The sequence below is a fragment of the Pyrgilauda ruficollis genome, unplaced genomic scaffold (assembly GCF_017590135.1).
Source record: "Pyrgilauda ruficollis isolate IOZ18807 unplaced genomic scaffold, ASM1759013v1 scaffold9, whole genome shotgun sequence".
In the NCBI taxonomy this organism is placed as follows: domain Eukaryota; kingdom Metazoa; phylum Chordata; class Aves; order Passeriformes; family Passeridae; genus Pyrgilauda; species Pyrgilauda ruficollis.
The window spans coordinates 3,423,470-3,439,972 of record NW_024531043.1 but is presented as its reverse complement, the minus strand read 5'-3'; the positions used below and the strand labels follow the sequence as shown (position 1 = coordinate 3,439,972).

General features: G+C 51.8%; 1 protein-coding gene across 2 annotated transcripts in view; it reads right to left on the bottom strand.

Annotated features, from left to right (window-relative positions):
• Positions 1 to 87: 87 nt before the first annotated feature.
• The window catches only part of MSI1 (musashi RNA binding protein 1), a 31,846-nt gene continuing 15,430 nt past the window's right edge, over positions 88 to 16,503 (bottom strand). Inside the window, exons 7-15 of one of the 2 annotated variants that reach the window (XM_041488795.1) lie at positions 14,395 to 14,443; positions 12,311 to 12,393; positions 11,554 to 11,671; positions 9,909 to 9,989; positions 6,968 to 7,024; positions 4,112 to 4,180; positions 3,834 to 3,988; positions 3,318 to 3,383; positions 88 to 2,369 (exon numbers count right to left, since the gene is read on the bottom strand). In XM_041488795.1, coding sequence (XP_041344729.1) covers positions 3,342 to 3,383; positions 3,834 to 3,988; positions 4,112 to 4,180; positions 6,968 to 7,024; positions 9,909 to 9,989; positions 11,554 to 11,671; positions 12,311 to 12,393; positions 14,395 to 14,443 — 654 coding nt within the window. In that variant the 3' untranslated portion in view covers positions 88 to 2,369; positions 3,318 to 3,341. Of the gene's footprint in view, positions 2,370 to 3,317; positions 3,384 to 3,833; positions 3,989 to 4,111; positions 4,181 to 6,967; positions 7,025 to 8,291; positions 8,373 to 9,908; positions 9,990 to 11,553; positions 11,672 to 12,310; positions 12,394 to 14,394; positions 14,444 to 16,503 lie in introns of both variants that reach the window. The other variant, XM_041488796.1, reaches the window with a different exon arrangement.

The following is a 16,503-nucleotide window of genomic DNA, read 5'->3' as shown; positions in this document are numbered from 1 at the left end:
TTATCCTTAAGGCAGGATGCAACTCCTGCCAGGTCCTGAAATCTCCCCCACTGGAAAACCTTGCACCCCCAAATAATGACAGAGAGGGACAGTTTTCAAATAATTTATTAGGAATTTAAAACTGAAATCTGGAAAAAGGGTTACAGGTGTGGAGAGAACAAACACTGGAGTGTAATAACTTACTGGCTTAAAAACACAGCTTTATTTCTTTTAAAAAAAATGCCCACCCTGAAACCAGAGCCCCAGCCTCCAGGCAGTGGCCAGAGAGTGACTCACAGCCCCGCAGCAGCACAGCTGGCCCGGGATGTCTGGAGGGGGCACGGAAGCAGCTCAGCGCACACACCAAGAGGAAGGAAAGCGCTGTCTGCAGACCCAAATTTGAAGTATATAGAATAAAAATAAACCCAATAAAATGCAGCTCTTCTTTAATTAGGAAATATTTAAAAAAACAGACATACAGACTCTTGTCTCAGTAACAAAAATTATTGCTTTGTGTTTTCAGTACTGATCTGTTAAGTACCTTCTTACCTAAACAGAACTCTCCAAACGCATCGCCCAGGTCAGGACAAGTTCCAGCAGACAGGGGAGAGATAGAAGAGAAAAAGGGCCCTGTGGGCACTGTGGCCCTCCCAGTCCTTTTCTAAATGCCCATCTCCTTTACAGGGGCTCAGTTTGGGGGAAGAGAGGGAATGATTTTTAAAACTTAAGATGAAGCTTTTATTTCCCTGGGAAAAGAGTTTGGCTGCATCTTAATAAAAGGCTTAATCACCCCCCTTAACAAGGTCTTTGGTTCACTGAAATCCAGACCCAAACCTGCCCCATGTATTCCTGCTGGAGGCCTCCCCTGGCAGAGTGCTGGTTGGCAGAGGCCTGGACCGTAGCAGGGGAAGCCCCAGCAGGCTCTGGAGAAGGGACCAGATCACCCCGCACAGGACAACGGACATATTCCCACAGTCTTCAGAACACAGAGTAAAGCAAACGGGAAGCTGCAATTCTATAATTCATATAATCCCTGAGAAGCCCTTAACCCGCCCCCAAATCACCACCCTAATGCTTTTCTCCCCTGTTAATGAATCCCCATCCCAGAGCCCTGCCCTTCAGAGAACAACTACCCAAATCTCCCCCTGGCTGACACCCCTTCCGATACCCTCGCCTCCGGAGGAGGATCCCCTTTCCCAGGAAATCTTGACGCAAGCGATAAAGTTTGGAGAGTGAATTCCTTTCAAAGTAACCAAGACAAGCAACGGCGGCAAAGCCCTTTCCCTAAGCCAGCCCAGAGCCGGTGCTACGGAGCCCAGGGATGGAGTCTGTACATCAAGCAATTGGAAGCAGCTTTAACCCGCTCAGCAAAACAGCCGATGGCTGGTACGTTTCACCCCGCCCACCCCCCCGCCCCCCTTTCATCTCATCTCATCTCATCAGAGGTCTTAAAATCTTACAGTAAAAGGTGTACAAAAAAAGAACGAAGTCCTGTCAGGATTCTGCTGGAGAGTATTGCTCACGCTGCGGCACCAAGTCCAGGACCTGGAGCTGCTCCTTGGAGCCAGGCTGCAGGCAGCAGCCAGGTTCAGCTCACGATATTTACATATTATACAGGAGGAAAAAGAAAACCCCACGTAAAACTAAACCTAGGAAAAAAAAAATCTTTCAGCTGTAAGGATAGTGTTTTTCACTTAGCAAAATATACATTTGTTTTGTTCCATAGCGATGTCCAACGTTTTCGGATCCTTGGAGTTTCACACTTTTCAAAGCCTCACATTTACAAAACAGAAACAATTAAAAACAGTTTCTTTAAAAAAAATAGAAATACAGCAGTTCCTCTCAGCCTTTGCTCTCTCTCTCTGTCTCTTTCTTCCCTTCAGAACTGCATTCTTGTTACATACCGTGCTTTAAAAACACTGACGACAACAACAACAGAGTTGAAAATATTCAAAACAGTTTCAAAGCCAAATAAAAATACTCCTCAATGAAAACTACCTAACACAATCACAAAGCCAATTCATAAAATATGTCTACTAGCTCGGGAAAGAGCAAACAACAAAAAGAAGGGGCAGCCCCCAAAAAAGATAAAAAAATAAAATAAAAAAATAAAACTAACAGCTAATAAAATAAATAAAAGAAGAATCAGTGGGCTGGGGGCAGGGAGGGGGAAGCGTAAACCGTCGGTGGTTAGTAGGAAAGCGAGATGATCTCCTCGGGTTCAGTCCAGTGTGGTCTGGTCAAAGGGAGAGATCGGGCAGGGCGGCAGGAGCCTGGCAGCCAGCCGGCAGTGTGCAGTTTGATTCAAGAGAAAGGTAACCTTGGCTCATCCCCCGAGGCTCACCACATCCTCCAGCCACTCGCTGTCCTCGGTCAGGTCACTGGGGAATCTGTGGGAAACAGCAGGGGAGGGAAGGGACAGGGTCTAGAACAACCACAGCTTTTCTCCTGGGGTTTTCTTCTGGTGTGATCTGACAGAAACACTCAATACCCAAACTTTGCCCCAGCACAGTTTTGCTCTGCACATCACTGGCACAGGGACAGGGCATGGCAGAGATGTCTCAGTCTTCAATGGCAATGTGCAGGCCTGGGAAACAAGGTCCCACACACCATGTGGCCTGGTCCCTGCAAGGGCTGGGACATAGCAGAGTCCAGCCATTTCCCCAGCACTCAGCTCAGTCCAGCCCTGCCAGGGTGCCATGGGGTCCTGTCTGTGACACTGCTCCCTCCAGTTTTTGCCCTCCTTTTTGAAAAGCTGGTTGTTTACTTTTCTTAATTTTAAATTTCAAGCCAGCTAACTTCAGTCTCATTTGCTAAGCAAACAAAAAGTATTCACCAGTTCCGTCTCAGCCCATCCAAGGACCAATACCAAAACGGATCAGATTGTCCTTCTGCCCTTCTTCCAGGCAGGAGATTAAAAACTTCACTTCCCAGAGACTGGTCTCGGCAGCAGTGAGAACAGCCAGCTGCATGGTGGAGGCTTCCCCAGCCCCACAGAAGAGCCACGCTTGTCTCTCAGATCACCACTGGGTTGTGACTCTGGTCAACCATGCAGATGTTTTCTTTTTTTGTCAGTGCTTCATTTTCTTCCTCTTTGTGGCAGACACTAAAACTCTCTCCACTCCCAGCCTGGGGAGCATTCAGTAGGAACTCAACCTGCCACGCCTCCTGGTTCAGGAGAGAGCCCAGGCTGGCCACAGGACTCCTCCCACAGGCTGGGCCAGGCCACGGAGCCTCACAGCAACATGCACAGCTTCAGCTGGGAGCCCAGGCACAGGGACCAGCTCAGAACCTCACTCTTCTCTCTTATTACCTGCTCCTGTTCAAAGCTGTCTTACCTCCTGCCTCCTTGGTCCCCAGCTTCAGTGATACCCATTGGTAAAAGCTGTTGCAATCAAGGGACCCTGTGAAGAAAGAGTTAAAACCCCACTCTTAAACAAAAGAACAGTGAAGAAGAATTGCTAACACAACAAATTCAGTCATGGCCCAGATGATAAAGTAAATTTCTTCAGTTGGAGGTGCCAGGTCTAAAGATCACATCATCCTGCAGAATGCTGTGTCAGGGCCAAGATGGGCTCTTGGAAAGCCTGAGCTAGATCAGGGAAAGGACTGGAGATCAGGACCTTGAGTGGTGATCAGAGAGAGCCAACAGAAAGCATGTGGGCTCTGCACTATCTGTCTTGGTGTGGGGCTCAGCAGCGGCACAGCCAACGCTGCAGTGTGTGGTATCTCATAACCAGGAAACAGACTGTGGGCTGAGGGGGCTGCCCGCTGCTGCTCACCTCCCTCACCACGTGGAGACACAGCCCACTGCCCATGTCCCTCCCTCCACAGAGGGCGCAGGGAGCACTCACCCCTAGGCTGTGTCCAAAGCCGGTGCTCGGGGCTGGACTGGCAGCGCTGATGTAACTGCTGACCCCTGAGTCCTGGTTGGCGGCTCCATAAAGCTCTGCCATCGGCCCGGGACTGGTGGTGCCCAGAAACCCACCGGTGCGACTGGGGGTAGAACCTACAGCAGGCAGCAGAACTACGTAGTCAAGATCCCAAAAATGCAACCCCGTCCCACCCCCCTCCCACAGCCCCTTGGCAAAGCTCTGTGACAGAACCGTGCTGGGGAGGAAAGTGGAGTTACCTGTCCCTCGCACCACGGCCGCCGCAGCCGCTGCTGCCGCCATCGGTCCATACGCAGTGAGGGGGATTGCTGGAAAAGAAGGAAGGGGCATCTCAGGAGCACTGTGGCTACATGGGAAACTCCTCAAAGGGAGCCTGCATTTCCTACTGCAAAATACTGGGCTCACACATATACATTGGCTTTGTGCACCACAGAGGACATTAAAGGATGACAACAGGGTAGTGCATAGCCCTGAATTTATCAAAAGTGTTCTTCTGCACAACCAATGTCCAGGGGAATGCACGAGCCGTGCTCTGTCAAGCCCACATCCCAGAGCAGCCAAAGGCATGGTGTGGAAGAGCTGAATGAGAAGTGGGCAATTTCAGATGTATTCTGTCATTACTAAGCTTGCAAGATGCAGTTAATCTGAAGCTACAGATCCAGATTTTGGCAGTAAATGTGGAGAATGGCAACAGCTCAGGGACAGCAGCTGAAGCTTAACATCCTGAGGCTCAGCCCCTCCTCTGTCTCTTGTTAATATTCTTGAATAACAGTTTAATAGCTTCTTTCTCCCTGTTTCTTTGCTCAAGACATACCATTCTCCCCACACTGAGTTTTGCTCCTGATTGCTCAAAACGTCATTGTTGAAAAGCAGGAAACATATACCTAGGGAGCAGGAACTAGAAATGGCTTAATTAAAACAGTAAGTCTTAATTTATATGTAGCAGTTCTAATTCCCAACTCTACTGCCACAGGCATTCAGCCCTCGGGGCAGGAGGCATCGAGCCAGTATGTTTCTCTTTGCCCTTAAAATGACTGGGTCAGCATTTCATGCTTGAATGTGAAATTCACTGTGATTCTGTTTAGAGCACCATAAAAAGAGGTCAGAACAAATCAATCGCGTAAAGGCTGAAACCCAGACTAGCTTAGGAGGGAATATTTAGTAGCAGGCACCAGCCTGTTTCAAGCAAACGTCACACGAGGCTTCTATCTGGGTTAGCCGCTCATTACAGGCCCTGGGCCAATGCAGGCATGTTGCTGCTTCACATCACCCCCAAAGATGCTGTTCTGGGAAAGAAAGGCTGCTGGCAGCCATCCTCCTGCCCCATTCCCTGCTGCAAGTCCCTAACACATGAGTGAATGTGGTTTTACTGAGAAAGGAAGCAAGGTCATCTCAAAAGCTCTAGCTTTTTTTCCAAGAAAAATCCTTCTTGCCTTTGCAGTCTTATCTGCTGAGACACCAGGTTTCTGTTGCGGTGACAAAGCACCTGCGTGTGCATCCCTGCCTGCGCCTTCCCCTCCTCTTGGCTCCCCTGGCAGAGCCGTGAAGCACAGCCCGTGTGTGCTGCAGCCACTCGAAGGCACAAGGGCCCTCGAGGCACGGCTCGCTGGGCTCTGCCCTCGGCAGGGCCAACTCCAGCCTATACATGGGAAGCGCAGCCGCGGCCCAGCCAAGTGGCTGCGCAGCGCCTGCTTAACAGGAGGTAAGCGTATCGGGGAGGGAAGAATGCCACGATCCCCAGCTGGTACTTCAGCAAGACACTCAGGACTGTAAGCTAATGTGGCACCCAGCCAGGACAGCAGCATTAATAACTTCTTGTTGTGCAGAGCCCTGGTGCACCCCGGCCACCAGCGACAGCCAGGCCCCGAGTGAGTCACCTCTGCTAGGGAAAGGCAAAGGACAGCCAGGGGTGGACATGAAGGGAAAAACTATTTTACCAAGTCACCAATGTTCCTGTACAAATGTGATGGGTTTTACAGAAAAACACACATGTAAATAAACAACTGGACATACATCTGCTTTGCTTGCCAAGCAGAAGGCTCAAAGGTGCTTATGCAGCTGCATACATGGTGTCAGGGAAGGGTTTTGTTATGAGGGAAATGGGATTTAGTTTTCCCCTACCTCCCTCAGGGAAATTTGTTCATTGGTGGCTGCCAACCTCAGCATCCTCAGGAACAGAGAGTCCCTGAGGACTAACATAGTTTTGTGCCACAGAAACTCCCTTTCAAGCCTGTTTGTACTGCTAATTCCAGAAGAGCTTCCTAGGAAGGTTTTCCATACCCCTTTGCAGAGAGATTCAAACCCTGAAACAGGTGGGGGCAAGGAAGCACTGGGAAGGAGGAACACTATGGAAATGAAATGGCACACGGGGAGCAGGGTGCTACACAAAGCTGCTTTTCTATGACAGAAATCATGGACAGGACAGAGCTGGGGAAAACATGGCCATGGAAGGAAGAGTAGACAGAAGGAATGTAGGGAGAACACACTGCACACACCCCAGGACCTGGGGATCTGGAGGGCATTTGCACTTTGAGGAAGGAAACTGAGAACAGTCCTCTGCTCCCATTTTGTTCCACAGCTCCCTACAAGTACTGCAGGACTTTGCAAGGTCCCACCACACTCACTCCTACCTGGGAAGCCTGCGTGGGAATAGTTGGGGAACTGCACCACTCAGAGCACGGAAAGCATTCCTTTCATCCTTTCCTTCCCAGGGAAATGGGATTAGAGTAACCAGGAGTGCATCCACACCCTCTCCCTCCTCCCAACACTCCAAATTTCATCCTTGCAACAGCTCAGGTTAAAGCCATCTGTAGACCTGTTGAAGTCACCCTGTTCTCTGCAGCTTCTATATCTGGTTTACATACAGCCTGAGGCAAGGACCTGCATGGCCCTTTTCAGAGGCAATACACATGGCTCTGATTGCCTCTCCATCTTTCCATCCCCAGCTTTGAATGGAGCTTATCCAGATGAAAGAGGAAATGAGGCACATTTCCAGTCTAACTGCGCCAGGCTGTGGAGCAGCAACACCACTGAAACCGCACAAAGCCCCCTTCTCCCCTTCCAGCTTGTGAGTTTAGGAAATGAGTGGGACTGACCTGTGAGCTCAGGGAGGACGGGGGCACTCGGGAGAGGGGTCCGCTCTACACGGAACTCTAAAAACGAAATGCAAGACAGCTTAGGAACTCATCAAATGCCCCGAGGGAGACCCCCAGAGACACAGCAGCCGGGGTCTGCTGGGGGAGCAGCCTGCAACCAGACTGCAACCAGGCCAGTGTCTTCTTTAAACTGATTTATAACTGGTGCTGAAAGGTGCTGGACTCCTGCCCCGAAGGCTGAAATGATCCATTTATCCTTGGAATAAATGTGGCTGGGGCAGGGCGAGTTCAAGCTCACTGTGTAGCCTCAGGTCTGCCCTGGAGCACCGCTCTGTGACCCGGCCAATCTGACCTCTCAGCCCTCTCAGCAGCAAGGCCAGTGGGTGCTCTGTATGTGCCACACTCAGCCTGGCACAGGTTTACAATGAGGGACTTGAAGCCACTGCAGCTAGATTCATGGAGAGCTTCCAGACAGCCAGGAGGCAACAGCAACTTTCAGCCAGTCAGCCTGGGCTCACCTCAGACAAAGAGGAAACTTCCCATTCCCAGCCCTTAATATCAAAACTTCATATATCAACCATCACACTGAGGGATGGAGTAAGGCAGGGATGCTCAGAGTTGCCACAACTCTAGAAAATAGCAATAGTAATAGCACAGTGTGCCCCTTAAGTGTGCTCTGCCTCATTCCCCGGCCTGGCAGAGAGCAGGAGGGGAGGCCCCACAGCTCTGAGCAGCTGCGGCACAGCAGGTTCCAGCCACTGATCGCTGAATCCATGTTCTCAGCACATGGCAGTGTTAGAAACCACCCAGTTTGCAGGGGACCTGCAGCCCCTGGCCCAGCAGATGCTTTGTGAAGGCTGTGAGTGGTCCAGGCACTGTTCAGAACGTAACTGCAGAGCTGCAGGCACCTGCCTTTTATGTGCCCAGGAGTTCCCTGGCACGTGGGGTTCAACATTCTGTGCTAGTTTCAGAGTGGTGGCAACTCTGGTAAAGAGAGACAGACACACACAAAGGCAGTGAGACAGGCAGAGCTGCAGGGCCCTTCTGTGTCACAGCAGCAGCCTACAGAGGAGGCCAGCAGAAAGGATGTCGGAGCAGCCTTGGGCTTTTCCTGCCACTGCAGTGTGAGGATAATCCTAATGAAGGACAAGCTGTTCCCACCTATTCCAGGGCTTCTCCAATCCCCCTTCCACATCCATCTCCAATTTAAAGAAAGACCAAACAGGGGAAAGGGTGAAAGGGGCAGAGCCTGGGTTATATAGATCATGCCAGGGGCTCCCATCACCTGAAGGCAGACCAAAGAACAGAGCAGGGATCCACTCACCAGGGAACTGGTAAGTGTAACCAGGTGCAATGCCAGTGTAACTTCGACTCGCGTAGGTGGCAGCTTGGAAGCCTGGATAACCTGGGGAAGAGAACAAGACTCCGTTACTGCAAGCTGGCAAGGTCTGGCTGCTCACGAGCAGCAGGAGCATCCTTTGGCATGAGACAGCAGAAAGGGGTAACAGCAGAAGCCCCAGGAGAGCGCTGCGCAGAGCTCACAACACGTGCAAGCTTGCAGAGGAGTTTTAGCAGGCCCATTTAATTTTTCCTTGCTCCAAACATGTAAGGACATGGAGATTTCCTTCTCAAACTCACAGCTCTGCAGACTAAGGCTTTCTGATGCATCAGCTGGATTTACAGACAGGCGATCAGGGAGGAGGGGGCATTTGAACGGCTGAGTCACTTTTGCACTAGATGGGGTGGTGAATGCAGATACAAAGAATATTTCTGCATGGTGCAGGCAGGAGCACAAGTCCTGCTTTTCCCCAGGAAGCTGACCACCTATAGGAACAAGCCTGTGAGAATGCAGGACCTTGACTCACAGATGAATATTTGATTTGAGATCTCTCAAGACAAGAGTCCGTGGATTTCCCAGTGACTCAGTTTGAGTCTTGCTGCTTTAAAATTCAGATGGCTTAGAAAAGGCAAAACCCAAACCACAGGCTGGAGATTTATTTTCCTTCAATAAGTCAAGTGAAAACATTGGTGGAAAAATGCCCTTTTGGGGGTTTTGTTCAGTGACTAACTGCTACTCAGCAGGCTTAGCACTGAGAGCCAGGCTGAGTACACCCTGTCCAGCAACACCAGCAATGATCCTGAGCAAACAGTGCTCTTGGTCAGCTCAGTCCTGGCTCCAATGAAAGTGAGAAGAGAGAGAAGCCAGGACCAGCACCCACACTGGAAGGATCATGCTGACTCTCAGATCTAGGCATGAGGTTTTGTGGTCCTGGAAGATAGGGCTACAAATTACTTTTGTTTTTCATTTTTTAATTTTTATCTGAATGCTTTTGTCTTGTGAGCATTGGTGGACATGAAACCCAGCCTGCTTGTCACCAGCTGCTCCTGACAAGACAGTCCCATGATAAATGTATAGCTTTTCCTGCAATACCAGGTATTTACTGTACCTGAGAGGGAGGGAACAGAGTGAGACAACACTCAACTAGAACTTTAAGGGCATTTTAACAGTCTTTAAATGGCAGTGGGGACATTTACACAAACCACTGCTTCAAGTGGAAGCTTAGCGGCTCTTTAATCAACTAATTCATCAGAAAGCCTGCACAAATGTGGGATGAAGAGGCCTGTACAAGTGTGGGATGAAGAGGCCTGGGTACAGATTACTCCACACTCAGCTCTGCAGTTACATCCTATTCCACATGAAGGAATTGCTGTCCACGTGCCACGGCACTGCGGGACCGTGGAGGAGCTGCCGAGGGGCAGAACCGCCCCGCAGGGGCTGAGCCCGGCCGGCCCGGCTGTCGCAGGGCAGCGGTGGCACGTTTGCAGTTTTTCCAGGTGCCACCAGAGGGCAAGTTCCGATCGCGAACAGGTCCCGGCGGCCCCGCACGGGGAGCGCTGCCCTCGGCCGCCCCGCCGCTCCCGGAATAAACCTCTAAGTCACCAGGGAACTGGTAAGTGTAACCAGGTGCAATGCCAGTGTAACTTCGACTCGCGTAGGTGGCAGCTTGGAAGCCTGGATAACCTGGGGAAGAGAACAAGACTCCGTTACTGCAAGCTGGCAAGGTCTGGCTGCTCACGAGCAGCAGGAGCATCCTTTGGCATGAGACAGCAGAAAGGGGTAACAGCAGAAGCCCCAGGAGAGCGCTGCGCAGAGCTCACAACACGTGCAAGCTTGCAGAGGAGTTTTAGCAGGCCCATTTAATTTTTCCTTGCTCCAAACATGTAAGGACATGGAGATTTCCTTCTCAAACTCACAGCTCTGCAGACTAAAGCTTTCTGATGCATCAGCTGGATTTACAGACAGGCGATCAGGGAGGAGGGGGCATTTGAACGGCTGAGTCACTTTTGCACTAGATGGGGTGGTGAATGCAGATACAAAGAATATTTCTGCATGGTGCAGGCAGGAGCACAAGTCCTGCTTTTCCCCAGGAAGCTGACCACCTATAGGAACAAGCCTGTGAGAATGCAGGACCTTGACTCACAGATGAATATTTGATTTGAGATCTCTCAAGACAAGAGTCCGTGGATTTCCCAGTGACTCAGTTTGAGTCTTGCTGCTTTAAAATTCAGATGGCTTAGAAAAGGCAAAACCCAAACCACAGGCTGGAGATTTATTTTCCTTCAATAAGTCAAGTGAAAACATTGGTGGAAAAATGCCCTTTTGGGGGTTTTGTTCAGTGAGTAACTGCTACTCAGCAGGCTTAGCACTGAGAGCCAGGCTGAGTACACCCTGTCCAGCAACACCAGCAATGATCCTGAGCAAACAGTGCTCTTGGTCAGCTCAGTCCTGGCTCCAATGAAAGTGAGAAGAGAGAGAAGCCAGGACCAGCACCCACACTGGAAGGATCATGCTGACTCTCAGATCTAGGCATGAGGTTTTGTGGTCCTGGAAGATAGGGCTACAAATTACTTTTGTTTTTCATTTTTAAATTTTTATCTGAATGCTTTTGTCTTGTGAGCATTGGTGGACATGAAACCCAGCCTGCTTGTCACCAGCTGCTCCTGACAAGACAGTCCCATATAAATGTATAGCTTTTCCTGCAATACCAGGTATTTATTGTACCTGAGAGGGAGGGAACAGAGTGAGACAACACTCAACTAGAACTTTAAGGGCATTTTAACAGTCTTTAAATGGCAGTGGGGACATTTACACAAACCACTGCTTCAAGTGGAAGCTTAGCGGCTCTTTAATCAACTAATTCATCAGAAAGCCTGTACAAATGTGGGATGAAGAGGCCTGGGTACAGATTACTCCACACTCAGCTCTGCAGTTACATCCTATTCCACATGAAGGAATTGCTGTCCACGTGCCACGGCACTGCGGGACCGTGGAGGAGCTGCCGAGGGGCAGAACCGCCCCGCAGGGGCTGAGCCCGGCCGGCCCGGCTGTCGCAGGGCAGCGGTGGCACGTTTGCAGTTTTTCCAGGTGCCACCAGAGGGCAAGTTCCGATCGCGAACAGGTCCCGGCGGCCCCGCACACGGAGCGCTGCCCTCGGCCGCCCCGCCGCTCCCGGAATAAACCTCTAAGCTGCTGCCTGGCACGGCCGGGAGCGGGGGGAGCGCGGCAGAGCTGACCGGGGGCTTACCCAGCATGCCGATCCCCAGCATGAAGGCATCCATCCCGTAAGGCATGACTCGGGACCGCCCTCGTGCAGAGCCCGTTGGGGACATCACCTCCTTCGGCTGAGCTTTTTTACACTCCACCTGCCACAGGAAAGTAAGGATCAGGCTCGCCAGTCACAGGCTGGATCACAGACTGTCACAGGACACAGCCACAGAGCACAGGCAGGTCAGGCAGGGCTGCCTGCGTGACAGCACGTCCCAGCTCCAGCCACCTCTGTCAGCCCGCTCCACTGCCCTTCTCTGGCATCGCTGTCCCCAGCCCACATGGTGCCAGCCTTCCCTCTTGCTCTGCAGCCACCACAGGCAATGGGGAGCTCCAACACTGCTCTTCTCCTCGTGGTGTTGCCCTTGATGTTCTACCTGACCCTGCACCAGAGCCTCAAAGCCTAATTTTCCTCATTTCTGAATAAAGGTAAAACCTGCCCCCTCCAAGGCCACTACAAGGTTTTGTGTAACTTCAAAAACTCTAAGCACAGTACAATTCCTTTTTTAGTTTAGCTCTCCTCCTTGAGAACTCAGTATCATGCTTGCTCACCCCCATAAGGTGAGTTTCTTCCCCAGACTTGACTGCTGTGATTTTTGGGAAAAGACTCAATCTGACTCCCCACTGCAGAGAAGATGCGCCAGGACCCAATTGCCTCACACCTGCCTCTGTACCACTGCCCTGCTCTCTCCCACACCTCTGTCCCTGCTCCCCCAGGTTCTGCCCCAGACACTCACCATTTTGTTGTTGATCTCATGGAAGTGGATTTCACATACTTTTTCCACAATGTCTTCACTTTCAAATGTGACAAACCCAAACCCTGAAGAAAAAGCAAAACTCCCTGATCAGGTCAGACCTCTCACAGTTTGAACCCTCTACTCGCAGCCCTTTATTGGCAGGAGAAAAGGAGAGTACAATCAGCCCTTTCAAAAACAGTTGTCACTCATCTTCTCTCCAGCAAATTCTACTTTTATGCACAAGAACAGGACTGTCCTCTTACAGATTCTCCTCTCCTACTCATCCCGTACTTCCCACCCACTCTGAACCCAACTGGTCTCAAACCCAGGTTTGTTGTTTTTTTGGGTTTTTTTTAAACTTTGCTATTTGCAAGGCAAACCACATGACTGGTAACACTGAGGAGGATCTGGGCAGATGCTCACACAAAGAATTGGTGGGGAAACCAACAGCTGCTTGCCAGGACATCACCACCCTCACTAGACGCACCCCACCAGCAGGAACACCCTGCAGCTCCCTCGCAGGCACTGGCCATAAAGCCTCGTGTGAGCAGGCACAGATCAGCAGTGCAGCTGCACACAGCGAGGCAGATACAGGCACAGTGATTTGCAGAGTTTCACCAAAGTAAGGTTTGTATCTGGGGTAAGACAGGACAGCGTGTTCCTGGCCCCTGGCCCACGCTCGCACCTCCTTTCTCTCACCAACCCCTTTGCTGACAGTTTTGGCAAAGCCCAGCTCGGGTGGGCAGACTGAACTCCTCTAAGCTGACTGCAACCGTTTCCGGAGAACTGCGGCAGGTGGGAGGATGTCTTAAAGCTTGCTGTGCAAGCAAGCTGGGATTAAGCAGAACTTTCCGCTTTCCAGAGCTGGCCAATTCCATGGCGCTGTAAAATAACATTCAAAAGCAGACGGGAATCCACTGCCCAGCACCCCACCTTTTCTCCACACTACCAGAAACATCTCGCTATAAACTCCTCCATCTGTCTGTGACCAGGTAGATTCACACCACTCACCTCAACACCCATAAGCAGAGGAGCTCAGGAATTCAGCAGAAAAATGTCAAAAGCAGTCCTGAGCCCCATCAGACCCCCACCAGGTCTGGTGTGCCCTGGGTTGAGCCCCTGACTGTTGACACAGTGGCTGGCAGCTCTCCCTGCTGCCTCCCAAAATGCCCAACAGCTCTAATTGGACTAGTGACTGGCAGGCACCCATGGAGGAACAGGGGTTAACGCTTCTTCCCCTTTTAAAATGAAGCTGGAACAACATCCTAGGACTGCCGAGGTCTGGCAGTCAGAGCAGATTTAATGGCTTTAGAAAAAAGTAAAAATCTGAAGGGCACAGAGTGCAGCAAGAGCAGAAGGGAGAGTTCCCTCGCTGCTCTGGGGGCAGGAGTGCTTGGAAGTGCTTCAAACAACACACAGGAAAGCAGCCAGCATAGGGCTGTTACTGACCCTGACTGGGAAGAAGCTGAAGCTAAGTTTGCAGGTCAAGTTGTTGCCATTAAATCTCCGAGATGGATGCAAGTGTCAAGCCCTGCCACACCACCAGGTAGTCGGTCTGAGGACTGACCAGGAAGGCAGGGACACCCATGGATGGGCTGGGTCGATATAGAACAAATAGTACAGCCTTGCTCCCATCCTGTAACCAGACTCCACCAGCAGGACTTGGGTAAGAAAAGGTGACCTGGGAGCACAAGTGGGCTCCAGGCCGAGGAAGGGGCGAGAAGCAGGCACTCTTCAGGCTCTCGTGTCAGCTTTCCCAGAGCTCAGATTACTCGGGACAAGGTAAGACACACACTGCAGGCTGGAGCCACGGAGGTGAGCATGCAGAGGAGGGGGCCGTCTCCTCTCACATATCTGCAACTCAACGAGTTTACAGCACAGGAAACGCACTGGACAAAAGCTCTCTGTGCTGCGAGGGCCACTGGTAAAAGATGCAGATGCAAAAGAACGGGGCAACTGGAGGCAAGATAGAGAGCAGCTGCGACCCGCATCCCCTGCTGCTGGGATACCGACCCCTCCCTAGGCAAGGCAGGACGCAAATCCTCTGCAGTAACCTCTCCTAGGGCCAGAAGACAAGCTCTCACCTCGGTGTCGGTTGGTTGTCTTGTCAAACATCAGCATCGCATCATCCACCTGCGAAGAGAATGGCTGCACTCAGATTATTATTGCTGCAACAAGCATCCTCCAACACAATTGTTCAGAGCTTCCCTGGCTTTCCCAAACCTGAGGGGATCAAGATGAGACATCCTGTCCCCAAGAAGGAAACAGGGTGTGCACACATATGCAGTACACATAAGCTATCACACCAGGCACTTCCTCAAGCCATAACCAGCATGGTCCTGGTCCCCCCACCAGCCCGGGGCAGGTGCTGCTGTGCTGAGCCCCCTCGGCCCAGCCCCTGGCAGCAAGCAACCCCGATTGTTTGCCTGCAGCTCCAGCCGGGGGCCAAGGAGCAGGGAGGGCATTGTTCCCAAATCCCGGCCTCAAAGGAGAGGAGAATCAAAGGGGGGCAGAGAAGCAAAGCTGGAGAGGGGAGAGGAATAAGGGGCCTCCCAGCGGTGGGGGAAGCGGAGGCCTCAGACAACAGAGCCTGCCTGGGAAAGCTGGGAAGCGCCCCCACCCCCACCCCATGAGGAGCCTTTCCTCTAAGTGAGGTTTCCCACTGCTGGAGGCTGTAATTAGAGCAAATTTACTGCAAGGCCTGAGCAGGGCTGCCTTCCCGGGGGGAGGGGCGGCCGGATCCCATCCCCCAGCCGGCCTGGGGCTGCTCTCCTCCCCAGCACATCACCGCCTGGTGCCACTTTTCCCCCCATCTTCCCGCGGGTGTTGCCTTGCAGAGCCACAACCACTCCGCAGGTCAGCCCGAGCAGGGTTAAAAAATACACTTCAATCCCCTCCGTGTAAGCCCCAGTGTAAACCTGTCCCACTGACCCATCCCTCCTCTAATACCACTGCCTTAATCCGATTATGAAACTGGACGTGCAAGTGCTCAGGGGAGGTGGCAGCAGTCTCCGGCCAGCAGCTGCCCTGGCCCTCCTCCTTCTCCATGTGAGACAGCCGCTCCCTGAGCAGCAAGCCCTGCACACCCCCAGCTCTACAGGATTACTCCCTTACCTCGCCCTGGGAAGAATCTGCATTGCTGCCTCCTCCTGAACAGTCACTGGAGAGGGCAGAGCACTGCCCATGCCCTGGCACAGGCAGCCACAGGCTTTGCCCATGGAGACCCCACAGCCCCAGTCAGGAAGGGGAGAGGCTCCTACTCTCAGGCCCCCAGGACACCCAGCTCCACCTCAGGCCCAGGTGGATGGAAGGAGCCCTTACAATTCCAGTATCATCATAAGCAGACAGATCATATTTGATGCCCTTGGCATTGTCTAACACATCCACTCCAGGTGACAACAGACAACCTGGCTCCTGCTCATCTCACACACTTACCATCCTGGCTCAGCCTCCCTCAGCCAAGTAAACAAACACCTGAGAAACATGCCAAGCATCCAGCCTGGAGCCACAGGGGACATAAGCCTTGACACAGACCCGAAGCAACTCCTCAGCAGCTTCCCAGTACACACAGTTAAGGAGATGGGGGGTGAGGGTAGCTCCTCACCCTGTCATTCCCCATCACCACTTGCTCCCACATCTGCACCATTTCTCCTCATGGTACAGCACAACTGTGATGTGCTGGAGGGAAACCTGACGTGGCTTAAGAAAAGTTCAACAGGTTTTATTGACTGGTTTTCCTCATTTTAAAATCTAGATCCATTCCCCCATCCAGTTCACAAAAAGGCTGGAGAAATAGGTGTTCTCCTCCCCAGTAAACACTGGGAGAAAGCTGTGTCAAAGGCACTCTGAGGCAGTGCCACTCCTAACTCAGGTAGCTGGAGACCACAAACTCATCACAATGAGAGATGGGCGTGAGGAAAAAAAACAAACCAGTGTCAATGAGCACAGGCCCTCTGCTGACTTACTCTGCCTGACCAGCCCTTCTCTCTGCAGAGCCTGGGAAGCAGGAGCAACTGCAAGTGGCAGAGCCCGCTGCACTTCCACACAAACTCCTGGCACAGCAATATTCCAGGTAATGGCTGGGCACTGCCACAGCACTCAAGCACTCAGAGAAAGAAGATGTGCAACCACTTCATCCCAAACCATGCTGAGGAGAGCTGCAGCCTTCCTCCTTCTGTGCTTTTTCCGATGGC